The sequence below is a fragment of the Melopsittacus undulatus genome, chromosome 4 (genome assembly GCF_012275295.1).
Source record: "Melopsittacus undulatus isolate bMelUnd1 chromosome 4, bMelUnd1.mat.Z, whole genome shotgun sequence".
NCBI lineage: Eukaryota > Metazoa > Chordata > Aves > Psittaciformes > Psittaculidae > Melopsittacus > Melopsittacus undulatus.
The window spans coordinates 90,726,351-90,752,301 of record NC_047530.1 but is presented as its reverse complement, the minus strand read 5'-3'; the positions used below and the strand labels follow the sequence as shown (position 1 = coordinate 90,752,301).

The 25,951-nt window shown below is 46.6% G+C and overlaps 1 protein-coding gene across 1 annotated transcript in view; it reads left to right on the top strand.

The window, feature by feature from the left end:
- Positions 1–445: 445 nt before the first annotated feature.
- The window catches only part of TLL2 (tolloid like 2), a 94,233-nt gene continuing 68,727 nt past the window's right edge, over positions 446–25,951 (top strand). Inside the window, exon 1 of the mRNA XM_034061340.1 lies at positions 446–596. Within this exon, the coding sequence (XP_033917231.1) occupies positions 446–596 (151 nt within the window). The remainder of the gene's footprint in view (positions 597–25,951) is intronic.

The following is a 25,951-nucleotide window of genomic DNA, read 5'->3' as shown; positions in this document are numbered from 1 at the left end:
TGTACATGTGGATTTTAAGACTGTGATGCCTAATGTTCTCCCAGCGGTAGCTGAGCTATTTCTCTTTGGCTGCCTTTCAAGCAGTGATTAATTTGGGGGCAAATAATAATAATAATAATAATAATAATAATAATGGCAATTATTAATGAATTTAGTTGTTTTTTAGTATCAGAGTTTCAGCTTTTGCACCCAAGTGCGACAACGGGGAGAGGAAACGGGTGTCCCGCTCCCGACGGACTCCGCAACCCTGGGCCAGGCGGGGCTTCGGGGTCCGTCGAGGGAGGGGGAGAAGCCCGGGTGCAGCCGTGATTGGCTGTCCTTGCCTTGATTGACGGCGGCGGCACACACACACCTCCCCCCCCGCCCGCCCCTCACCGCGGCGGCGGGGCTGCTGGCGCCGCGCAGTGCCCGCATCCCGGGCAGCCGTGCCGCCCGCTCCGCCGCTATGGGCCGCGGGGCCGCCCCGCTCCGCTGCTCGCTGCTGTTGCTGCTACTTCTGCTTACCGCGGGGACGGGCGGAGGGGGAATCGCCTTAACGGTGCGGGAACCGGAGACGGCGGAGGAGCTGATGGAGTACCGCGACCCTTGTAAAGCCGGTAGGGGAGCGGGCGGGCTGCAACTCCGGGAGAAGTTTGCAAGCGCGGCGGAGGCGGACAGGTGATCCGCCGACGCGCTCCATCGGTGTCCCGGTGTCGCCCGCTGGGACCGGCCCAGGGCTCACCTGAACGCGGCGGGAGCCCCACGGCCGGGAGCTGCCTCGGCATCCCGCTGCCTTCCCAAACCCCACCGGGGACCCGGCGAGAACCCCGCTGCTCCCAGTCCCACCGGTAGCAGCTCTTTGGTTGTCCCTTGTCCCGTTATCTGCTGGCTGTAGCCCCGAGCAGGAGGGTACGTCTGGAGCTTCTTAAGCTTCCCCATCTCTTCTCTCCCCCACTTGTTACCACCCCTCCTCCACGGATCTCCTGTGCAAAGCCAGGAGAGAGCCCAGCAGTCCTTTGCGTTTTACTGTGGGGGTTCTCTCTCCTCCCCACCTCCCTAAGCTTTTACTGTGTGTTTTGGCACCCCGTTGGCCCGGGATCGGTCCGACCCGATGCCGCGGTGGGTGCCGCGGCGAGGCAGAAGCCGACCGCGCTGAGCAACCAGCCCCAGCACCAGCCGAGCCGCCGGTGTATCCGGATACTTTCTGTTGCCCGTGTGCAAGTTACCGCATCCTCTCCAGGAAGCCTCCTGCTGCTCCCTCCATCCCTTTTTCAGAGTTCTTCGTTCCCGTGTTAGACTGTACTCAGTTGTTTACGAGCTCCCTGTAACCTTTTTAAGCCTTTTGATTTGTCCAAGAGCTTCTGTCCCCTCTGCTATCTTAATTTGAAGGGAGTACGATCCCAGGTTTTCTCTTTGGAATCTGGGCAGTACTCTTGATGTGGCTGTTACTCCTTCTGGTTCCAGATACCAGCAAATGGTGTGGTCTTGTGAACTGCTTCTTTGCTGGCAAATTTACAATCAATACCTTGTTAGTTTTATACCATTTACAGGTAACTTTGTGCAAAGTCCTGTTTTCTTAATGTAGGAATCAGAAAAAATAAGGTGTTTCTTCGTGTGTGGTGTTGGTCTTTTGAGTTGGGGCTCTGTCTCCCAAATGGTCTTCTGGCTGTTCCTCAGCGTCCTTTGGTGATAGCCGCCCCTGTTATCAGCTCTCTCCTGACTGTTTTTAGGGGACTTGTAGCCATATCTGCTCACACAGATTTGCTCTGTCAAGGCAACATCTATCGGAGCCCTTCTGTCTTGTATAGCACGTTGTTCCACTTGCCTTGCATGCGGACTGTGATGTGAGTGGTGGGTTTTATTCAACTTCGTCCTCTCCACAGAGTATTTTTTGCACAAAGCATTCCTTTGATCAGTAATTTGTGGTTTGATATATGGGGTGTGGAGGTGCTGTTCTTTTTAATAAATATGGGAATTAGCCCACCCAGACATGCTTTGCTGTGTTTGTGTCTGCTTCTAAATGGTAATTACTTCATGTCTCTCTCTTTCCAGTGAAATTAGATATTAGTGGTAAGCGTGATGGTTCAGAGCTGGAGATCTGTAGATGCAGTGCTTTGGCCTTCCCATCTGAAAATGTATTATCCTTGATTTCTCCTCAGAAATATGGCATCACCTCTGGTGTGCCTCACTTGCACTTGGGGCTGTTTGGTGTTACTGTCAGGTCAAGTGCATGGAGGATGAGGAATGCTTGTTTAAGCACCAGGGAGAGAATGTTTACTTTATTCAACTCACCCACATCAGACAGGGAACCTGTGTCAGAAAGGGAAAAAAGAAGTATTTTGCTAACCTGCCATTTACCTGCCTCTGCTATAAGAGCCTTTGTTTCTTCTGCAGTCCCCCCATCATCCAGGCTCTCCACCTCTCACTTCTGCACATACACAGAGAAGAGCCTGGACTGCCAACGGCAGCCTGCCTTCATTGTACATCCTCACCTTTTCTCCTGATGGGCAGAAAAACCTTGTGCATATTATTCTAGTCAATTCAATTCAGTCAGGATCGGGTGCAGAAATGATCTTTATAATCTGTCTTCCCAGTGTCTGCCTCTAATACTTTTCCACTGTCTTCTTCCTGGTAGAAAGACAGAAGTGAACAAAACCTCTGGAGCTCACCTGGTCCTTTTCTGGAGCCTAGGACCAGGCGGGTGTTTCTGGCAGTGCTGGCACACATCTGCCCGTGGTGGCAGTGGCCAGGCAGCCTAGCCCAGCACTGCTTTGCTTTCCTGTTGTCTGACCTGAGGCTCCAGTGTTGCTGTTCAGATAAAGTAGCTTTCTCACCAGCCTGTGTGTGTGTGTAGAGGACAGCACGGTGCTTTCAGTTCTGCTGCAGTCCTTGTCATCAGTGAGCCCTGTTACCAGCTTTCTCAAGTTGCAGTTTTCTCTTCCATAGAAGAAAGAGGCTCTCGCTCTTTCACTCTGTCCTGACTGGCTGTGCTTCCTGGCCCTCTGATCCAGTTTCTCTCTATGTGAGCTGTATCAGCTTTTAAAGTGCAGAGCACTTGGGGAACAAGACACTCCTTACATGCCATGTACCTACCTCTGTGCCTTGAATGGCTCCAGTTTCTAAAGTCAGCCCCAAAACAAAGCAAGCAGAACTTCTACCACAAGAACCCATGTTAGACCCTGCCTCTTCTCCTCCCCCTGCCTTGCATTCACAGCGTTCTTCCTCTTCCAATGCTAGACTGTCCACAGAGCTAGGCAAGTGTTTGCTGCTGCAAATGCCATCCCAAAGGGTTAGTTCAGCCAAGATTAATAAGTGAAAAGATCAGTTTCTGTGAGATGAGGTGAAGACACCTCTAATGGAGTTGTCCCTTCAAGACAGCCTCTATCAGGGCTGTTCTCTAATGCCTGTATAGGAAATCTATTGCATCCTGTTCCTGATGTGCTATAGCAGTGACAAGTCTTCTTAACCTCTTTGATATTTCTCCAGTGGTGGGACAGTGTCAGTGTTTGTCTAGAAGTATGACTGGCAGGAGGCAATGATTGCAGACCTACTGTGAAAAGCTCTGGTACCCAGCATGTTCTTCAAGGGAAATTTTTTATGGTCTGTGGAAACTGAGCTGGCACTGTGAGACTTTTGGTGATGTTTCTCTTGCTCCTGTAGGCACAAGCTACTGTGCATGGTATTGTGGCTGTAGACTGTGTGCAGACTCAGCCCACTGTGAAGACAAACTGCTGCTCCACTTAGATGTTTTGCAAAGCTGTTAAAACTGTAGTGCTTTACTTCTTTCTTGCTGCAGGCTAATGGCTGTGACCCAGAGACTGATGGATTTAGATCTGGCAGGTTACGAAGTAAAAGCTTGCCAGTTCCTCACCCCTGCAGCTCATGCCCTGAGGTTGAGTGCAGACTGTTGATGGTTGATCTGCTGGACTGGAAGTGAAAAGCCTGGCACACGCTCCTCTCTGTTGCATTAGCTAAGGGTATAATAATCTCCATCAGCAAGGCAGGATGGACAGCACAGGGCAGTAACCTCCCAAATCACTGCAACTACTGAGCTACTAGTATAAATACATGCCTAGTTACCAGGGCTCAGCTGATGGGCTGAACTCCACTGGTGCTCAACCTCTTAACTCCAGCCATTCAGAATTTCTTTTTGCTAATCTGTGGCTGCTTTCCTGCCTTTTTGATAGAGTCAAAAGAGAGGGGGAAATGCTTGAATGGCTGATAAAGGGGCAGCTGAGGCAGAACTGCACAGTCGATCTGAGTTGCCAGGGAAGGTGACAGTGCTGACTCTGCTGGGTGGGTTTTGCTGAGTGTTGCAGCAGGTCACTGGAGCTTTTCAAAGGGAATGGTACAAAGGTTCCTGCCCAGATCTGCTGTGTTATAGATGGAAAAATGCCATAAGCCTGACATGTGCTTCAGATAGATCTGCTGCTCAGAGGGTCCAGCTAAGGATACTCAGGCCAGGGTGCAGGTTGGAGTGCAGATGTTTGACAGGCAGCATGAGGAACTATGGATGCCTCATTAAAAAAACAAGAACATCCTTCTGGGTCTCCTCAGGCAAACTGGAACCAAAGGAATTAAATAGGCTGTAATTTGTTCTGGTAGTTATTTTGGTGTCAGCTTATATGAACTTTAGTTTGAGGTGAAGAGGAGAATCACCGAGGTTCAAAGTGATCTCTAGAGATGCTATAGTGCAGCTACAGTCATCAAAGGGAGGCAGAAGACATAAATAGGAAGGAGTACTCAGTAATTCTCCCCCTGAATGTTTATAGGCTTGATGACCTCTTCCCTCCAGTGGCAAGCCTGTGATGGGGCTCTTTTCCACTTGCTAAAATCAGCAGGTGAGAAGAAAAAGCTACTGTTTAGTCTCAGCATCTTGGTTTCTGGCCACTTTGGCCTCTAGTGTGGTGCCTCCTGCCATTTGTGACATGGAGGTGCAATGTTGCTTTCCAAAGCCTGGTATTTTCCTCAGTAGCTCAACTTCCAGGATGGGGTCTGTTTATGAAGTCCAGTGTTGGAGTCCCCTGTTTCTGTCTGCTCTGGCTTAAGTCTTATGTCACTTGTCCTGTCTAAAGGCTGACTGAGTCTGCACACAGGCCAACCTGCAAGTCTTGACTCTCAGGCCAAACAGGCAATGAAGTGTTTCTCTATGCAGACATGTGCATTAGAAGACAGGCGGATCTGCCTCCCTAGCTGTGCACTCCTGAGGCAGAGACCAAAAGAGTCTAGGGCTCCTGCTGCCTGTGTGTGTCTCATGTACCATTCAGGAGGGTTGATGTTGCTGAGGAGAGCCAGGCAGGGGAAGACTTGCATGTGGGCACAAAAGAGCCTTGCAAACACTTTCAGCTTCCTTACATGAGACTTCAGTCAGAGACATGGCTTGTGTTCAGGGCTGCTGCTCGAAGAGCTTTGGCAGGTAGCACCTAGGAAGTGAGTTAGTTCCGATGGATTTTGTAGAGTGCTTGGAATGTGAGCTCGGGAGGGGAAGAACCAAGGTGGGAGGTGTGAGAGGACACGGTTAAGGAACAGAGCAGTAATCCCTGTTGCTTTGTCACCAGAAAAGTTGTTAGATTTCATTTGGGCTGCGGTGCAAACGTCTGCAGTCGCGTGCAGACATTCCTGTGGGCAGCTGAGGAACTTACTGCTAGGAACTGAAATCCTTGAGTGGGTAAACAAATGAGAAAGGGGAGGGAGGATCAGTAAAGTCCAGGTCACTTGAGCATTGCTCGAGTTTGGACTGGGATGCAGATGCTGTTTTCTCTGTGGGAATCACAAATCCATCATGGCAGCAGGGGCAGATTGAAAGCCCTTTGCAGGCTGCACTGTGGATCTAGCACACTCAGCTCTTGACAAGGGTCTTCCTGCAGTTTCATAAGTTCTCCTGCTTGGTTTGGCAATGGCAGGAGCATTAGCAGGGTGTATGCAAACTTGCCCTTTGCTTGGGAATCCCACAATCCTGTGGAAGAATCTCATTCACATCTTACAGACTTTCCATAAAGCTTCGGAGCCTCTGAGCTGGTGTGGAAAGCCTAAGTGCAGTGCAGTGCAGCTGTGGTAAAGGTACCAGTGCCTCTGTCATGGGGCTTTTGAGTTGTGGAGGATGGTGGTGGGAGCCACCAGCTTACCCAAGGGGAGTCAGTATGGTGTAGCAGTGCTGGGAGCTGAACCCCAGTCTCCTGACATCAGAAGCTGTGTGGGCTTCCAGAAAAGAAAGTTTCCTTCCTCCTTTCTTTTCCACCAATACTTACATGTGTGCTTTGAGGGAAGAGTCTGGGATATAACCAGTCTGTGGATTCCTTGATGCTGAATCAAGCATTTACAGAGAAAGGAGAAAACTCTCACCAGTAGTCATTCCCATAACATTTTTTCCCTCTAGGCTGTGGGAAGGGTTAAACGTTCAAGGAGGAAGTTGAGCCTTTTTGGGTGGTCTGGGAAAAAAATGAGAGAACAGGCTGTTCAGTCTTTAATTTACCTGCTTTAGGGAGATGACAGCAGTTACAGAGTGGAAAACAGGTGGGTGAGGACAACTGGAGACACTGTCTTTATATGCATTCAGTGCGGCAGCCCTTTGCTGTTGGGGAAGCTGTGTTTTGCAGTGAGGTAGAGCTGCAGCAGCAGCTTCCTCCTCAAAGGGAAGGTTTAAAGTGGCTTTTATTGTAATCCTAGTCAAGCACAAGTTAATGGCTGTGGTTTAAAGGGAAAATAACCACTAATCATTTTTTTTCAGCTGAGATTCCCAGGTAGAGGAGCCATTGGCCTAGTGAATTTGAAAGCAAAACTGGGAAAAGCAGCCCTTGAGGTCTAGATCTGAAGTCCTTCCAGTGTTCAGCTGTCTACTTGGGATCTGACAAAAACAGGCGTGATCTGTGACACTTCTTGTGGTGTGTTGGATCTACTTGTCCTGCATGAGATTTAATGCTCAGTGTTACACCCACACCTTGGGATTTAGCAGTGGACAGGACAAGGGATGGACAAGTTTAGGACAGGGGGATTTTCTTTTTTCCTTAAAGAAAGGCAGTGGGGTGGGGAAGAGGTGTTTGGAATTGCCCTGGATAGTTCTCTGCGAAGATATTGTAGAGCTTTTGTTGAACCGTGTAGTGTGGGTGCAGTTCACAGGTGCATGCCCTTGTCCGTAGCCTGTTCAGGTTTGATCAGTGAAGACTGCTCCTTCCTCACGTGTTTTGTAGCGAAAGATTAGCAAGTCACAGAGCCCTGGACAAAGGCATTTAGAAACCATGCTGCAGGCCTTCTAGGCTTCAATAGTCCACAAAACTTAGGATTTTGGTTTGAGGCACTTTCCACTTGTGTAATTATTTTCTACTTTTTGCAGTTGTGCTTAGAGTTTTTATTCTTTTCCTGTCCTAACCTCTTGTGTAGGCTGCCTGTGCCTTGCTGGATGGCTACTGCAAGAACTAGCTGCATTGGTATTAGTAAGCCAGCTCTTTCTCAGTGCTCAAACTGTGCTCATGGACGCTTCCCAGGTGAGGGGCTGCTGCCCCGGGCGGGGGAGGAGCTGTTGGCTACAGGTACTCGCTGCAGCATGTTCAGGCTCACACATTTGTACTTGGGAAATGCAGGTGCTGTGTGCCCGACACACTGGATTTTCTAGCCTCCATTCTCAAATATATCTGTTTTCTTTTCTTTCACACTGGTTTTGCTGCAGAGACTCTTGTGCTCTCTGCCTGCTTCTTCCTGTGTTTCCTGCAGATCCATTTCAGATGTTCCCCCATCTCCCTTTTCCTGAAGCTCTCTCCAGTCCCTGCCTGAGGGATTGCTCAAATCCTTCTCTGCTTTCTGCCTTGGGTGTTCTGCGATGCTTTCTCCCCCAGGCTGTGGGGTACCCCATCTGCTCTCCCACCCCAGCAGTCACTCATGCTGCTCTCCCAGTGATCAGTAGGATCTTCCATCCTTGCTTACCTAACAGTAGCCTTGTGCTATGGTATGCATTTACTTGCTGTGTTGCACGTGATGGACCAGTTCTGTTCAATGGGCTGTAATAGGTGGGCTGCTGTGCCCATCTCATCTTTCCTTCCAGAAACCAAAGGGGAATGGTGGGGCTGGGTTCTGTGAGTCAGTCCGGAGCTTTCTGTGCCAAGCAAGTGGTGCTGGGACTGGGGACAACACTGACCTGATAAGGAGGTCTGTATCCTTTTTGGAGATTTGCAGCCCTGGAAGAAAGAAGGCATCTCTGACACTGAATGACCTGGTTGTTCTGGATCACAAGTATTGCAGGTGTGAACCTGCATCAGCACTTCTTTCAGCTAGTGCTGAAATGTGCTTTTGTTGATCAGAAGGGATGGATGATTGAAGGGATGAACTGTTGTTTCGATACAGCTACTAGGTTTTCTGGTTTGGTTTTTTTTTTCCTTCCTTTGTTTCAGCTGAGCTCCCAGAATTGCTGATCTCCAAGGGAGCCTGTACTTTGATGTTCAGATCCACTCTAGCACTTCCTGTGAACAGGAAGGTTCCCTGTCAATAGAAACTGCTCAAATGTGCAAGAAAGCCGTTGATTAAAGAACTCTCAATGATTGATTGCTCTATCTTGGCCAGTTTGTGTCAGCCCAGCTTGGAATGGAGAGCAATCTTAAACTGCGTGTTGAGAAGGAAGCCCATGCGAAACCCCAGCCACCAGTAAATCACCCTCTGGTTTGACTGATACAAATTGTCAGACCTGCAGCTGCTGCCAGTCCATGAATCAGCTCCGCTTTAGACCCGAACAGAAATTCACATCCTCTCATGTAATTTTGTATTCCTGCAAATGTCAGCACCCCAGCAAAAAGCATCTGTTTAACCTCCCCATCCACAAACACCAGAGCTGTTTGCAGAGCAAACGCTGCCACAGTGTTACGAGACAGAAGTTCAAATCTCCTGTGCATTTTATCTCCTCCTGTTGAGAGATAATGTTGGAGTATGGTTGTGTCCCTTTGTCTCCTTATTAGAAGCTTGTTGATACAGTCCTGGACAGTGCTGAGAATTACCTTTCTTCATTTCTCATGTCATAACTGTCTCCCACCTGTCTCCCACCCCTCATCAATGCAACTTTGAACTTTGGTAGCATTGTCTGCAAATAACATTGTCTCTAATCAGCAGCACTTTCATTTTGCTCAGACCTTTGGCAAAATTAGCTGGTTTCATTGGTGTTTTTTGTGCTGAGTTTCAGGTGAGACCTGCTGGGGGTTGTTCATTCATTTCAGAAAGCAAAGTTTGGGGGACAGAGATTTATTTACAAAGTGTACCCTGCTTTCCATTAGCAGTGGCTGTACCTGTCAGAAAGGCCAGGGGCACAAGTCTGTTGTGGAAAGAGAGCTCTGTCTGCGATGATGTGTATGTTGGCAGAGGGTATTGGTTCAGTAAGGCACTGGTTTTGCTTGAATATTCTCCAGATACAAGACTACTTAAATGCACTGAATTTACAAATCCAGTGCATTTGATTTTACAAATTTGCAAACTTCCTTTTTGCAGAAATTCCATCACTAGGTCTTCTTTGGAGCTTGTGATGTAGCTCCTTGGCCATGATGGTAGACTTGAGTGATATGACACAGAACTCTGTTTTGAACAGGTATCCTCTACGATAACTCTATTTTGACTCTGCATCAAATATTGGTAACAAAAGGGCTTTTGGCTGTGTTATCCGTGTCTCTATCACAGAAGTTGGGTAGTGGGTAGCGAACAAGGCAAATGCTGCAGGAGAAGCTTGAGCAGCTGCATGGCAGAGGTGTTTGAGCTGTACTGGAGTCAATAGGCCCCAGATTGGAGAGGAGCAGTTGGTAAATGATTATGGCAGGCAGTAGGGGAACCTAATATAGTGACCTACAAGTTTGGTGACCTTGAAAAGGATGGAAATCATGCATCTGCATTTCCTCTACTGAGTATCTTGGGCTAAAGTAAAGCATTTTTAGGGTAGCCTACTGTCAGTAGCTCAAGCTAGATGTGAGCAGGGGAGTGATAAAACAGCAAGGGTCTGTGCTTCTTTATGGAGTCTGCCAGCAGGGCTCCAGTCAGAAGAAACTGCAGTTCAAAGTTATATGCACCTGCCTTTGGATGTGTTTGATACTACAGAGGTATAGCTCAAGCTTATGTGGCCACCAGATCTTGTGCCCTGTCATTGTCCCCACACTTTTCTGTTGCATTGCCTACTTCCTGTATGTTCCTGACAAGAGTAAGGCACAGCTCTTTACCTAAAAGTGAGTTTCGAGAAGTTTGTCCACTGGACCAAGATCTTTCTGAGTTACTTGCACAGTGTATAAGTGTACAGTCCTGCACAGTGTACAGTCCTGGTGCAGTGTGTTTTTGTGACTCTATGGTAGCGACTCAGAGACCCACAGACCATTTTGTTTTGTCCATGCTGGCTTTGCTGACCTAGGAAGGCAGAGATGCTCTGATTCTTGGGGCTGACCCTTTGGGGTTGGGGGGTTGGGGTGGCCTTGTTGTACTGTTCTTGCCCTGGAAGAGAAGCCTGTTATTTGCTGTGCTGCTGACGTAGGAAGTGTATGCTGCTCAGTGACGCTCTGAGCTGCAGCTGGCCAGTGTATCAAGCTGCTGATGTGTTGTGCAGTTGACCGCTGCTTGGATTTGATCTCTAACCTTTGATTGTTCTTGAAAGCATGTTCTAGGGATTGCATTCCCACCCACACTGCTCCTGTGACCCCTTCCATTTCCTGGGTGTCTAAGTACAGAACAGAAAAGATTCATTAACCTGGCAAGTAACCTCTTTTTATGGGGGAAGTGATTTTCCGTCACGCTCTGTTAGATCCTATTGATTTCTGTTTTTCCCCTCTTTGGCCTCTTCTGCCATATATTCTCTTCTTTGTCATGCTTCAGTAGGAAGGTGATATGTGATATGCTGGAGGGTTGGGTTTTTTTGCTGTTTCCTGGGCAGAGAGCTGGGATCTCCCAAGGCCGTTGCTCAAGTGCGCAATTCTGCCTTTTCTTGGAAAGCTTTGTTGTCAAAGTGAATTGCTGGTCAGGAGTGGGATGTTGACATGAGGAGTAAAACCTCCTGGCTGCTCTCTTTTTTTCTTGATGTTGAGAAGAGCTTTTTCTGTCCTTTTGCCCTCTTTGCCTATTGTACAATCCCTCATCTCCTGGCAGAGGTGTGACGCATTTGCCATGGGGTTTGCAAGCATGCGTGAAATGGAGACCCTCAAACTGTCAAGTGTGCCTGCTCTTTTTGTCCTCCCAAACTGTGTTGGTGGCTGGGTCCTGCTGCTTTTGCAGTGCCTGTGCATCTCATAGCTGCACCTCTGCTTGGTGTGAAATGAAAGGAGCTGCCAGGTTTGCGCTATAGCAGTGGCTTGTCATTACAGAGGCATATTGTGGCAATTGGTGGGGAGGAACAGGCATGTCCTTAGGGTTGGGTAGGAGGGCATGGGGATGTCCCCTGTTTTAGGAGAAATAGGACATTCTGTGCAAAAATCCACACAGGGAATGGGAACCATGCTTTCTTCCCCACAAGTTCCTTTCCTTCTGTGCACATTTGTGTATTCCTCCCTCTAGACAGTCATTTTTATGCTAATGCAGCGTTTGCAAAGATCAAATATTATGAAGGTAAGTGCTAAATACATACTCTGTGAGCAGGATACCTCAGTTTTGAGAAGGCCATTGCTGTTTACTAGTGTATTTGATTTTTAGACAGCTTTTCTGTGTTTCTAGGCAGATATTTCACTAGTTGGAGGAATAGTTTTCCTTCCAAAAGTACACTTTGACTGTATTACTCTCTCAGCTTTCATGACTCTTGCGAATTCCTCTTCTTTATGTATGAATATTCTATGGTAGTCCTATGTGGAAGTATTGCAATTGAACGGTCAAAGACTTAAAACTTAGGTGGGCATTGTTGTTTCTTTTACACTTTTGTATTGTTAGAGGAAGGTGTATTCTGAAGAAATGGCTGGCCTTTGCACTGCCTGTCCTGTCGATGCCCAGGTTCAGCTGATCTGAGAGAGAAGCTCTGCCCAGAAGGAGAAATAAAGCTCGCTGTGGCAATGTTTGTCATCTAGGTTGTCCTAAGGAAAGATGTGTGAAGAAAAGATTCTACTGATCTGCAAATCTTAAGCTGCACTTTCCCTAAGATGGGCAATTAAACCGTGAGGGGTCAGTGAAGGGATATGAGCTCTGTTTGCAGACCAGGCAGACTGATCTACATTGACATGAAGACCTGTGCTCCTAGCTCTTAACAAAACAGGGCATGGCTCTTTGAAGGGTTTGTTTCATGGTTCACTACCTTAAATGGGAGAAGGGAGAAAAGCTAATGGGAAATTTTTGTAGGGAAAGAGGGTACGTAGCCTAGTGAGTGGAATACACCAGAAAACTCCTTAAGAGTTTATTGTATCATAGTCTTTGCTTTTAGTTGTGAGTGGAGAAACAAACCAACAAGCTCAGGAGTCTTAAAATGTATTCAATTCAGCACTAAAAGTTGTTTTCCTCATACTGCTCTTGAGGCTTTGAACTTTAAGTTTCTGTGTTGCTTCTTTTTGTTTCTTTTTTAAACAACCAAACCAAACCAAACCAAAAGTTTTCCACGTGTCCTTCATTAACCCCAAAGCCTCCTAACATACCTTGGGAGGGATCGGTAATCTGTACAAGCTGGAATGGAGACGCTGGAAGGTTTCACAGCGAAACTGGGAAAGCTGGCAATGTTGCTGCGAGCAGAATGCATTGTCAAAGGAGCAGCTGGATGTGGGGCTGTCTCAGGAGGCTTGGGACTTTTTCAAATAAGGATGTTTGCTATCCAGTGTGAATGCAGCACTGGAGCTTGGTGACTGCTCCCTGGAGGACTGTTTTCAGAATGACAAAGTGCCCTTTCAGTCACTCTGAAGGCTCAAGGCATTCTGTTTAGTCGTGAGCAGGTCTTCCTTACAGGTAAAGGGTAGATCTCTCCCCTGCTCCATGGTGCTGCTGTGTGATGGACACAGCTGCTGCTTCCTCAAGGGCCAGCCTGAGGATGCTGTTGTCCTCCTCTGGAGAAACTCTGGAATGAGTCATGTCCTGGAGGGACCGGAGGTGAGGGATAGGTTTGTGTTGCAGATGGTGCCTCTTCTGCTGCAGGTGGGGAGGCAGAGGATGATGATACACCAGCAGTGCTGTGCATGCTGGAGCTCTTGTTACTCATTATCAAAAACCTACCCACAACCTCCGTCACACTGTTGCAAGCCAAGGTCCTCGTGTTGTCTCCATCCCCCTGCTTGCCTTGAATTTTACTAACATGCATGAATGCAGGGTCCTGAAATTCAGGTTCATGGTTCCAAAGTTCATGGTCTTGAGAATAAACAAAAAACTATTGTGGTGGCTGAGAGCTGGGTACCCCATTAACCCAGTATCATGAATATTTATCATGCTGGATTACAAAAGAACATAGAGACTATATTGTATTTCCTATAACTTTATTTCCATGGCATCTTTTCTTGGCGGGTCACTTTAATGTAAGCTTTGCTTATTTAGTTGCACACTTTAAGCCGATTAACTTTTTACTAATAAAATGTGTGTTGACGCCCTTTGTCCTGGCTCCTGTTTGTTTGTACCTACACTCCTGTGACAAAGAGTCACAGAGAACTGCTTTAAGCTCTGGGTAAATCCTGCTGCTGGAAGCTTTGAATGAGCTGAATGTGTCTGGGGGTGATTTCAGCCTTGCATTTTCTCTCTCTCCCTCTTGCCGCCTGGAAGTTGGTCCCTGCAAAACAAGCTCTTTGGAGCACCCCCTTCATTTCTGAAAATGTTCGTAGTGCTTAGGGGTTGGGCAGGAACGATCCAGCCTCTTGTCACTCTCTGAGCTGGCTCAGAGTAAAACTGCAAGTGGAGGGAATGGAGAAGCCATGAAGACCGGTCTGTGGCTCTGCATGTTCAGTAGTCTCCCAGCTGGTAACCACATCATTCCTTTCCTCCTTACATACCTTGTTCAACAGTACTGCATGTTTTATTGTGACTTCTCTCTAGGAACATCTCAGAGAGATGATGACATCCTGCCAGTTTAGTAAAGGCCCTCTAGAAAAATAATTCTTTTCCACCAAAAGCAGTTCAGAACAGAATTTTAAAGTTAGTTGGGACCCTAAAAAGATGGCTGAGCACTTGGAAGATACTTTCTAAAAGCCTTTTATAAATCCATTCCTTTGTATTTGGAGCTTTGCTAAAGCTAAAATGATCCCTTAGAAATGTTCTGTTAGTATGTAAGAATGGCTGGTCTGCCTCAAAACAAGCTCAGTAGCCTGTTTCCATTGGGCAAATGCCAAGAGAGGTGTAGAAAAGCAGGGTAAAACAGAGCCAAAAGTCCAAAAAGCCTCCCTGACTGTGGCAGGCTTCACAATCCCTCATCCATAGATGGCTAATTGTTTTTAACAATCTTGGATAGCTTTGTCTTTTGTCTGCTTTCTTTCTGGACCTGAATAAGCTTTTAGCATCCTTAGCCTTTTGGGATAAGAAGCGCCAGAGCTTAGCTACAACATCACTTTACTCTTTTCTTATCCACTTGTGAGTTGGTGCATCAGGTGTTGCCAAGGTTTGGTTAAGTGTTGCCTACCAGTTCCCATTCTTGTCTCCTTTTAGGTCAAAGCTTCCCATGTGGAACACAGCTGGTTTTAATAGCAAAAAATACTCATGCTTTGCTATTGTGAGAAAATCCTTTCTTTAAGAACTCTGACATCATACTGGCTGGGGAAGGGGAGAGGAAATGTTGAGGACAACTAAGCCTTGTAGAAATTGCTTAGTGGCTGTGGATCTGGAGGATCTGGAGCATCTTTTGCAGGTGGATCACTCAGGTTTGAGGCATGACTTTGAATGTGCCCATTAATTTACTTACAGCAGAGACAGGAGGTGCATGCCATTGGTCACCTGTCGCCTGTCCCTCTCTTGCTCTCTGACCCATCATGCCACCTTCTCTCACTAATCATGTAACCTTTCTTGTGGAGTCAGAACTGCTGAGGAAGCAAAACCAGCCTTAGCATGTGAAGCCATCACCCACCATGGCAATACTCGTTTCCCATCTGACAATACCCAGTTCCTGTGGGACAGCTGTGCAATGTCCTGCACCAGGGACACCTTCAACGTGAAAGGACACTGAACTATACTCATCCTACCTAACCAGAATTAAAGACAAACAAAGTATAAATCTCTGTGCTGGGTGCGAGCTGCTTCTTTGTGGTGCTGATGGTATCTCTTTTTGTTGCATCCGTTCCTACTAGGGACACAAGAAATATAAGGCTCTTGCTGCTCTCAATTTCCTCCTGGCTGAGTAAAATAAAATTTCGGTTGACATGTTTATGTGATTCATTTGTCAGCGTTGTAGTTCAACAGTCTCCCTCATACCAGGGTAACTCTGGAGTGTACACTGCATGACTGTTGAGAGTGGGGTATTTGAATGTGTATCAAGAAGACTGATGCGGGGCAGTAAAGTCCAGATAAATGAATGAAACATGGACATAAGCTGCTTGTCTAGTTGATTATGGAGAACCAATTGTCAGGTGTTGGTTGCTTTGTTTGGGGAATGGTATGTCAGGAAGCAAGTTTCGTTTTTACATTTGTTACATTTCTCAGTTCCTCAGACTCCTAGATCTTGGTAATAACCCTTTCCAGCAGTGGATTTGCCTGCTCTCAGCTTTTCAGTATTTGAGGGTGGGAGATTTCTGTCCTCTCTTGCAGGTGCATGGAGAGTGGATGAAGGTTTGCTCCCCACTATACTGCATGTCTGGGCAAAATCTGGCAGGGAATCAGAGGAGTACAGCTGAAAGACCTGCATGCTGGGCAATGCTGCTTTATGGTGGTTTTAATCTTGTGCAAGGTGTGTGCCACGCAGGGAAGCACTGGCATTTGGTGGGTGTTGGTGTGGCTGCAGAGGTATTACTGACAGGAGGGGAAGCAGGTCTGCTGCTGCTGGGTTGCTACAATAGCTGGAAATTTTTGACGGGATAGCCTTTCTGGAATGTGTTTGCATTTTGCTTTCCACTGATCACTGGCCCTAAGAGAGCGAGCCAGGGGCAGATCTCCCTGCTCATCCTTTCTGCTAATGGTGGGAAAGAAAGGGGTTTGCTACAGCTCCCTCAGGCGCTCCTGCTGAGCTAATCCCCTGTCCACAGCTTCTTCTGGAGGAACAGGAGGTGTTGAAAACCAGCAGCTCCTGGAGCAAATGCTGGAGCATTGACCCTGCACAAGTGTCCTTCTGCAATAAATGAGTCAATTCCCATTTTTGGTACCTTTGTTTTTTTCCAGGGGGGCTGGTGACCCTGCCTCCTCCTGATGCTCAGGGGTGCTTATGGCAAGACCTGGTATAAGGCTTTGGGAAACTGGAACTAGGTTCTAGTTTGCAGCTCTTTGTGCTGGAGTTTTTTGTGACATTGGTCTGCCTGGGGCTGTGGAGTGTTTTTAGAGCCTTAGCCAAAATCGGCTTTGCTGCCTCAGAGCAAGGCTAACACAGAGAGACCTTACTGGCACTGTTAAATTCTGGCAACTGCCTCGAAGCATTTCTTTCCACTATCCCTTTTGCTCCCTACTTTTGTCATACCACAACCTCCCACTTCAAAGATAGGCACACTCCTGACACAAGACTGTTTGCTATACCCAGAGGGTACAAACAACTTGTCAGGGGAATAAGTTGTCTTCATTCCCCAAGACATTTCATTAAGGCTGGGAAATGTCAAAATTGAAGTTTGCACCTTCAATAGAGCCCTCCTTATGTGTTGTGATGGTCACTAACACAATTGCATGATGCTGCTCCTTGGATAGATCCAGGAGTGGGGAGAAAGGACTGGTGATGACCAAGATCCTTCCTTTTCTGTTGCAGAGCCTGAGAAGTGCACAATGAGCAAGGATGAAAAAAGCCTCGGTCTTTTTAGATGTCTGTGTGGAACCGTGGCAGAGTGTGTGCCACTGTTCTGTATCACTGTTTCTATGTGGTCTTCAGTGAGCTGTGGCACCAGTCTTTCCAAGACTCCTTGCTACCTTTGTTCTTTTCTGGGTGTTTGACATGGGAGCATACAGAAGTTGCAAGTACTTGCTGTTGAAGAGGACGGGGTGTAGCTCTGACACAGACAAAACAAGGCTAACGCACAGGGTGCATCTGGGGTGTTTCAGAGAGGGATGGTCAGCTGAAGTAGTTATGGTATATATTTATATGGCTATATATTTAATATAGCCTTGTGTGAATGCTTGTGAAGTTTGGAATGAGTAACTCTGGGTAATGCTGTGTTTTCAGGGCAAAGCTGGAAAGGAAGGGATGGACATGCTTGAAGACCATCCACTGCCTAAGCAGGCCTGAACAGCTGCTCTCTAAGCCATCCATGTTCACTGATGCTGCAGTCGTGACCACTTAAGTCTAGCTGCTGCTAAGGAAGTCAGTCTTCCCTCCCATATTCTTTCTCCCAGTATCAGTGAACTGTGGGAGCTGAGTGCAAAGAGAAACTGATCTAGTTGAGAATAAACTGGTTTTTACTGACTTGGTAGGAACAAGTTGGCTTTTACTGTGCTGCTTCTCAGTTCTGTGAATGCTTGTGGTAGCACAAGAGAAACCATAGGAACAAGTGACTAGGAAGGAGGAAGGGGAGAAAACAGGGAAAACCAGCTGCCTCAGGGAGTGTAAACCAACAATTATGCAAGCTGTGTGAGTGCACAGTGAGATGGTGTTTCTTGTTGTGCATGTGCTTGTCTCATCATGCTGACTTGTCTGGACAGTCACAGCTGAGACCCTCCAGTTTCCATGAAGTTGTGGGAGATTTTATGTATTAGTGATCAAATATGGCTATAAAGCACTAAGAATGAGTTAGCAGTCTATGGAAGTGTGGAAGGTAGACCGTATTTGCATACGCATGAAGCAGAAGCCTTGTTGAATGTCAGCTTCTGCTGGATGCTTTAAGCCAGTCTTCCTGCATGACAGGACAGAGCTCAGTTAGACTGGCCTTCCCTAGGAGGTGAAGGATTAACAATGCCTCCTTCAAATTAACACTGTAGTGTTTTGCTGGCTCTTTGCACCTTCTGAAATGTGATACAATGCCAAATGCCACGAAGGGCCTTTAAATGGTAAACAGCTTCCACCTGAGATCCTCCTGACTTCAGAGCGTTTGATTCCAGCCCAGGGCTGGGTCTATTAACAATTAATATTTTGTATGAATTCCACCACCTTGCTTTGGAGATGGCAGTGTGTTGATTTTTTTTCTGTAAGTGATCTCTAGTGCACTGATTTCTGTTCTTGAGAAGACTTGTGTGTTCTGCAGTGATATCTCCAAAAGCTAAGGAGACAGACTGTGATGGAGAGCCTTGATATGTTCCTAGCACTCTCTAAGGGCAGCCTTCTGTGACTGTAGCCTCATACTTCCATGTGCTTTGGACTTCCTGCAGAGTTCAGGGCATGAAATAACTCCTATAATGTGGGAATTATACAGCCACGGGAAGAGGCTGAACTGGAGAGGACCTTGCATTAACAGTGGAGGAAGCAGAGGTGGCTGCTGTTACCACGCTGAATCACACAGCATTTTCATTCAAACTGTTTAATGGGAGCCACATGAAGAGTGGCTTCTGCCTGCAGGTGCTTAGTGCCTACGGAAATCTGCAGCTGTCTGGATCGGTTATGTGCAAATCTGATGCCTCCACTTTATGCATCGGGATTTATGAATGATGGAAACCATGTGAATCAATTGCATGAGTAATTTTTCATGTGCTTCACCCTACGTCACATTTGAGGGGACTTTCAGTTAACTGTGTCTGTGGTCCCCAACAGCTTACCCAAAGAGGGAGGAGATGCTTCTGGATGGCCACTAGGTGTAGGAGTAGGATAGTTTTGATGAAAGTGAATCCCCTTGCCTTGGGCAATGAGAGACATCCCAGTGTGCAAGTGAGCATGGAGCTGAATGCACGCATCTTCCACTTGATCTGACTGCCCTTTCTGTAGCATGACTGCCTTGTGAAGTGGCAAGAACTTGAAACCTTTCAGCCTCAGGAAAGGGATGGTCTTTCTAATGGAGGAACACTGGGATGTGGAGCTGGAACATTAAGCTCTGCCTTGGATTCTGTGACAAAAATTGCTTCACTTCTTCAGGACAGGCTGAGAAACAGATCTTTTGGTGGTTCTTAGGGACATCTGTTTGGTGCCTGTTTTCAGCAAGCTTTGTCTAAAGAGATGAAGTGGGTTTTGTTGTATGAGGTCTATTCCAATAGGCATGGATCCCGCACTGTGCTTTCTTGGGGTGCAAGTACAACATTCCATTATTGACAAGGAAAATAATGACATCCATGTACTTTCCCCTTTCCTCCTAATAGCCTCCCCTGCATTTCCAGGGATACTTATTGAGATACTTATTTTCTGCTGCTCTGACCAGATCTGTCTTTTGGAGAGCAATACCCCTGAGTGGAGGCCTTACCTGTCTATCTGCTCAGTCTTCCCATCTACCCAGCTACAGACCATTAGTTTGGATGTGGTCTAGCTGTAGTGTGGCAAATGCCCTCTTGCCAGGCTGGAACTGAGCAGGAAGCCACAATGGGTGCATTAAAAGTGAGATGCTAATTTCAGATGCTTCAGAAAATGTGGAAACATTAAATTATAGCTTACATGGTGCTCCAGAGCTTCATTTGTGCTTTCAGGAGTTCTAACAGCTCCAGCCTAGTGCCCAATGGCAATGTCTGGATGAGGCCTGAGCAAAAAGCATGCCTGTCCTATGAATAAGTAACTTCTCTGCAACCAGCTGGTTGCACTGCTTGACCTGACAGATGGTAGTGAGACACTGAACAAGTTGCCCAGAGAGGTGGTAGATGCCCCATCCCTAAAAACATTTCAGATCAGGCTTGACAGGGCTGTGAGCCACCAGGTCTAATTGAAGATGTCGCTGCTTACTGCAGGGCATTGGACTAGATGACCTTTAAAGGTCCCTTACAACCCAAACTACTCTATGATTCTATGACCTTCACATATTGGGGTGTTCATTACAGTCTTTTCCAAGGACTGCTCATTGTGGTCCATAAAGCATGTTGCTGTGGTTGTTCAGTCCTGGGAGGAGGCAGTGTTTGGACTGGTCAGCAGCATCTGACTGCAGAAGGGACTGGGGAAGCACAGGCAGACCTGGGAACAAAAGAGCTGTTGCTCTGAGCTGCGTGATGAAACTTCTCTGTGTAAGCCAGACAATCTCTCCATTTATTTGCAAGTGGCATTTGGTCACAGTTTTTTGGCAACATATGGAAACTGTTTAAATTAGCTGTATGAGCCATACGTGAAACAGATGCATATTCTTGAGCAGGCTTTTGTCATTGGTGTTTGAGCAAGTGAATGGTGCAGCTGGCTTGCTTATGAAGTGGGGAGCATGTCCTCATCCAGATGTATTTAAGTGCTTGAAGCGAAACCGAGAACCAGAATGTTGAAGGATGTGTGTTGATAAAGACCAACTTCTCATGGGCACCTACTATATAAATAAAATGAACGGCTGTAATGACACTTAACCCTTCACTGCTTTCCTGATTGCTCAATGCCAATGCAGGATCATTAGTATAAACAGAAGACTGTAGGTCCATTGCTCTCCTGCTACTGTTTTTCACTTTTATGGTAGTGTATCAACACTAAAGCTCTGCAGTCTGATCAGACACCATTGCTACACCTTTCTGAGCAATCTTAGTAAATAGAGAGTAATGAGATCTTGTTGAAGAAAGCAGAACATTGTGACTGCTGTGTCTTTTGGGTGTGAATCTTGAGACCAGTTCTACATAGGGAGAAATTGTATCTGAAGCTGATGTCTTTGTAACTGGAGCTGTGACTGCCTTTGAACTTTAAATCCTTGTGGAGCTTTGTTGACTGTTATGACTGTGTTGCTGCACAGTCTTAGATGCTCACAGTGGTGTGTATGGCTGGGACAATAAAAAATGGCCTTAAATATTGCGAGCATTGACTTTACATGTGCCAACTGCAATGGGATAGACCAGGGTGGGAGTTACTGAGACTGCAGTGATGGGTGTTGTAGATCTTTGGGTGACTGAGTTTAGCTGATATAGGACAGAATCACTGAAAGACAAGAGCAGAGAATTTATGGCAATGGGGTTCAGAAAAGGGTGAGGAAGCAGTGAAAGCAGAGTGCTGGGAGCATTGCTGATAGGGCTGAGGAACAGAAGAGGTTTTGGGACTTCAGAAGGAACCAACTAAGGGAAGGTCATGGCAGGATGTGAATCTCTCCAAGGGCAGAACTGTGATTTATATTCCACATGGGGCTGTCTGAGAAGACATTTGTATGTGGGTGTGCTGCTCACAGTCTTGTAATGCTCATCATCATGAGACAGACCTGAGTGTCTGCTGGGGCAGGCTGGCTGGCTGGACCCTCTGCCATGTGTCTAAAGGTGCAAATCCAGGAAGGTATTTCAACAGGCTGCTGACAAGGCTTATGAGCTGCAGAAGGGGAAGCAGAAGACCCTGTTTACTCTATACAAATGATGAGAAAAGGCAGTAACTGTTTTTCCAAACTTCCCTGTAGGAGTTTAAAAGAGGCAGGGAATGACCAGAGGTGCATGGAGTGGTTTAGGGGACTGTAGTTGTTTCCCTGAACTAGGTGGCCTTGCAGAAGCCCGTGCTGTGGACTGTGTTGTGCTGAGCTAGCAGCACACTTCCCATCTGGAGCATTGCTGTAGCCTGCAGGATTATTCCCTTCTGGGAAAGCCACCTCTTTGGGTTACATGGCACTAGAGACTGGGTTTCTGTGACCCAGGTGAGTTACTTGGCAAATGCCTGTTTCTGGGCAAGTTGATGGTTTCCCTAGCAAGTTTCCCTGAGGTGCACAGTGCAGGTGTGAGTGCCACTTCTCAGACACCAATAGGCTGAGCCTTTCTTAGGCTTTCAAGCACCAGCAGCTGCCCCACAAGCAAAGGTAGATCTTGTGCAGAGAGGATTCCGGTTACTGTAACATCGAAGTCTTCAAGTGTAAAACCAAACTTAAAAGGAGAGCTGGACAGCTGTTTGTAGTGACTAACACTGATATTTTGGCATATGGACAAAACTGGGTGAAACATCTCTTGGGATTTGCTTTGACCTCTTCTTTTTGTTTTGTTTTGTTCAAAAGTTTCTTTGAACCATGTTTGCCTGCCTTGAGCCTTACCCGGAAGCATCCTTGCCACAGGCTTACTCTAGTAAAGTTTTGTGTGCTGTAGGGGGTGGAGCACTTCGTTTTGCAAGGTTATTTTTAACTCCTAAATGCTTGTGGTGAGGCCAGTCCAGGGTGGTGGCTGGATTCGTTGCAAGGAAGGGCTGCGCTCTGCTGTCAGGGTGAGTGGTTTCCACTCCTCCTGTTCGGGATGCTGCTATAATTTTCTGTGTGTATTATCTTCCCTGGGGCATGTTTGTAAAGTTTGATTTTTAGAAGGAAGAGGAAGGAAAGGAGATAAAATCTGCTGGTCTCCTTTTGTTGTGTGTTCGGTTGTTGGTTTTGCTGTTGTGTTGTTTCTTTTAGTTGAGAGGGGAGAAATGCTTTTTCATATTTTGCCCCTTATTAAAAAAACACAAATGCAATGTTTCGGACTGCATCATGGTTCAGCACGTCCCTGGGACACTGCTGGTGCAAGCCTGCTTCCTCCTTGGTTTCTCTTCTAGCTTATCTTGCCTTCTGCTTTGCTGCGTTGTGCTATGAGACACACTTGTCTGCTGTTTTCTCTGCTATGACCTCTTGCTTTTCCTTGACACTGTGATTTTGCACCTAGTGAGGGCTGCAGTCCTGTGGGGTGCTGAGATTTTCATTCCCTGGAGTGAGCTCAGTTGTCAGTGAAGGTCCCTACTGGTTTGCAGAGCAGGAATGTGGTGTTTGCCCAGTTCCTGAGATCTCATGCAAGGACGGCATTTTTTTCTGTCTGTTCTGGTGGGACACCTATTCCTGGTTTAGGGCGCAAACCCCACTATAGTCTGGGGGTGCCTTTGGTCACAGCCCATGCCCCCCCCATGCCACTCAGTGCTGCAGCCTCTCTGTCTGCTAATCTCATTCTGATCTCTTCATTGTTGTGTTTTTGGCAACCCAAATTCCCCACCCAGGCCTGAGAATTTAACATCAGCACATTTGCATGACTGATCGGATTTGTCTCGCTTCTATGACGACATTGTTTCTATGGAAAATTAATGGATTCTCACGTTGTATTTTTAATAGCTGAAACCACTTCCCTGCCACCCTCCCATCCTCAAGCTCTCAGAGGGGAAGTCTGTAAACAGCTCAAATTATCTATCCTCCGTAAATAGCTCCCGTTTCTTTCCTGCCTGCTGTCCATTTCTTTTCTCTCTTCCAACAGTGCTGCAACATTCCTCTCCTGGTGTTGGCGGATAAGGAACAATAAGTAAAATGAGCCTGTGTTTGCTTTCCTTGTCTGGCCCTTGAATAGATGTGATCTATCATGAGCTACCCCCTTTCATCTAGGACCATGTGGTCTTAAATTGTCAGTTTTCCTTGAAGTTTGCTCCAAGCAGGCCTGGGTTGTTACCTTCCTTCTTTGAGGATGCAGCTCAGTTAATGGTTCCGCTTGTGTTCATTTTTGCTATGACCCTACTTATTCTGTGGGTGGGCAGGTGGCAGTGATTTGCTTGCCTCTCTGTTTGGGGTCACCCATTCTTCTGCTGCAGTGCTTGGGGTGAGAACAGTGAAGTTTTGACACCTATTGTGTCATACCACCTGAAGGAAGAACATCCCTCCCCAGATGATAAAATAAAATAAGGTATAATGATTGCTTTGCATTGTGGTGCAACTGGTGAAATGTCCTCAGTGGTGGGACAGTGCTTAGGTACTGAACCGTTCCAAATGAAGTTTAGGGTTAGTGCAGTTTTAGTCATAAATTTTCTTCTGTCATCTCTAAGGTTCTTATCCTCAACTTAGTTTTGAGGAATAAATACGGGACAAGTCCCATGGTATCAGAATTACCTGAGGAGAAGGTCTGACCTGGATTTTCTCCTCCCAGAAGACTGAAGCTGGTGACTATAAGGTTCCTAAAGCGTCTCTTGTGGAATATCTGCTGAGGGGGATGTGATGTTTTAGATCAAGATCTCCTAACCCATAGTACCATGATAGCAGTGTTGAATAAGTACCTGAATGCCTGAGACAGTACAGGACCCGCCTGGTACCTCAGCCAGGGGGTCATGTTTATGAGCAGAATAGGCTTTGCACTAGTGCTTTGGTAATTAAGATGCACTACTGCAAATGGCAGGCAGAAAACTACAGCAACCTGAATACTTAGTTACTTAGGACAGAAGTGTTGCCAATTCTTAAGGCAAAAATGCTGAAGGTATGGAGATAAGGTGATTGCTGTGGTGGTGGGAGAAAGGGGGGCAGGGGAGAATCTACCCTGAGCTGGCAGAAGCTGGGCTGAAGCAATCGCCTGTGCAAAGTGTTACTTTTCTGGATGCGATTGTTGCTTGGGGCTTTGGATTATATTAGCGTGGAAGAAATGCCTCTGAGTGAAGAGCTACAAATCACTGCTGGGCCAATAGGGAGGGAAAGAGGACTATAAAACAGGAAGTCAATTTAATACTCAGTAGGTGTTTGCAGCGTGCTCACCCTTCCTTCAAATTGCCAAAGGAAAGATTAATTAAAGTTATATTGAGCAGCAGAAATGATGGAGGGTGTGTGATGGGGTTTGCATGGTACAGCTTTCTCCATAATTAATTGACAAAGGCATTCTTGGATTTCATTACCCAGAACCTTGCCATCTCCTGCTCTTAAAGGGCAGCTGAAGCACTACTGGATTTCCAAGCCAGTGCTGCAGCCTTGCAGGTTGAGCTAAGAAGGATCACTTCATAGGCACTTAGAGAAGGTGCTGCCTCTGTCAAGCAGTTCCACTGTGCTATCTGTGGGTCCTGTAACTTAAATTCAGAATACAATATGTTTTTATCTGCTTTTGGTTTTGTTTCCTGATTCTGTCTTCTGAGGTTGAGAGGTATACGCACTGCAAGGTACATACATATTGCAAGATGAAGGTGTTGGAAGGGTATAGAGATAGCTGGTGGCTGGGTCTTTCATCTCTGTCTGCTGCCTTTACTTAGTCAAATTTGAGTGGGGTGTGACAAAAGCTATAGGAGGCACAGCTTGTTTGGACCACTTGCTAACTGTCAAACAGGGAGAGAATTGCATGTGTCTCCCATTTCACTGCATCATGATCCAGCTGCTGTCTGTGTTCCTTCTGTGCTTTTCATGAAAAGATACACCTGATCAGTGCTATCTTTGAGAAAGGCTTTTCCTGCTTGCACCAGCTGCTTTTTGGGGCTCTTGTGAATTACTTTCTCTCTCTGCGGCAGGCTTTGGAGACATCAGGGCTTTGCCTTTGTGATGGAGTTTCAGAAGACAGCTCCTCTAAGCTCAACCTGTCAGGTTCTACCTCTATACATCTATACCTCTATAACTAGAGCATTTCCTCCCAAATTTTCCCTTGAAGATCTTTCCTTGGTTTGATGCCAGAGCTTCACTTAACCCTGGCTGAATATGAAGCTTTCTGCTCTTGTCCTTCTGAAAAGGAGCTGTGACAGTCCTTTCTAAAGGTGTTTAAACACTTTATGGTGCAAAAGGGAATGTCTACATGCTATACTGTTGTGAGGGGAAAGCTCTGCTGTCTGCCCAGTGGTCCAAGATCTGGCAGTCCTGGAAGCTTGTTTCTTCTGTTGATATTGATAATAAATTACTAAATATGCTCACTACTGCAGGGCTGGGAGATGTAAAGCAGGATGAAGCTTTGGATTAATTGGATGCATCATCTCCAGTCTTTATCAACAATATAAGCATCATGGCCATACCTGACTTGTGTTTGTTGTGCACTATTGCTGTGATGGCTGACAGCACTTACTGAGTTTTAGACCTAGCTAGCAACTGGGGTTGCTCACTCACCCTCTGCTGGGATGGAAATGAGAATCAGAAAAAGGTAAAATCTGTGGTTTGAGATAAGCACAGTATTATAATTGAAATAAATTAAAATATTATAATAACAATTTTAATGAAGAGGAAAAAGAGAGAAAGGAATAAAACCCAATAAAAAACCAAGTGATGCACCATACAGTTGCTCACCGCCC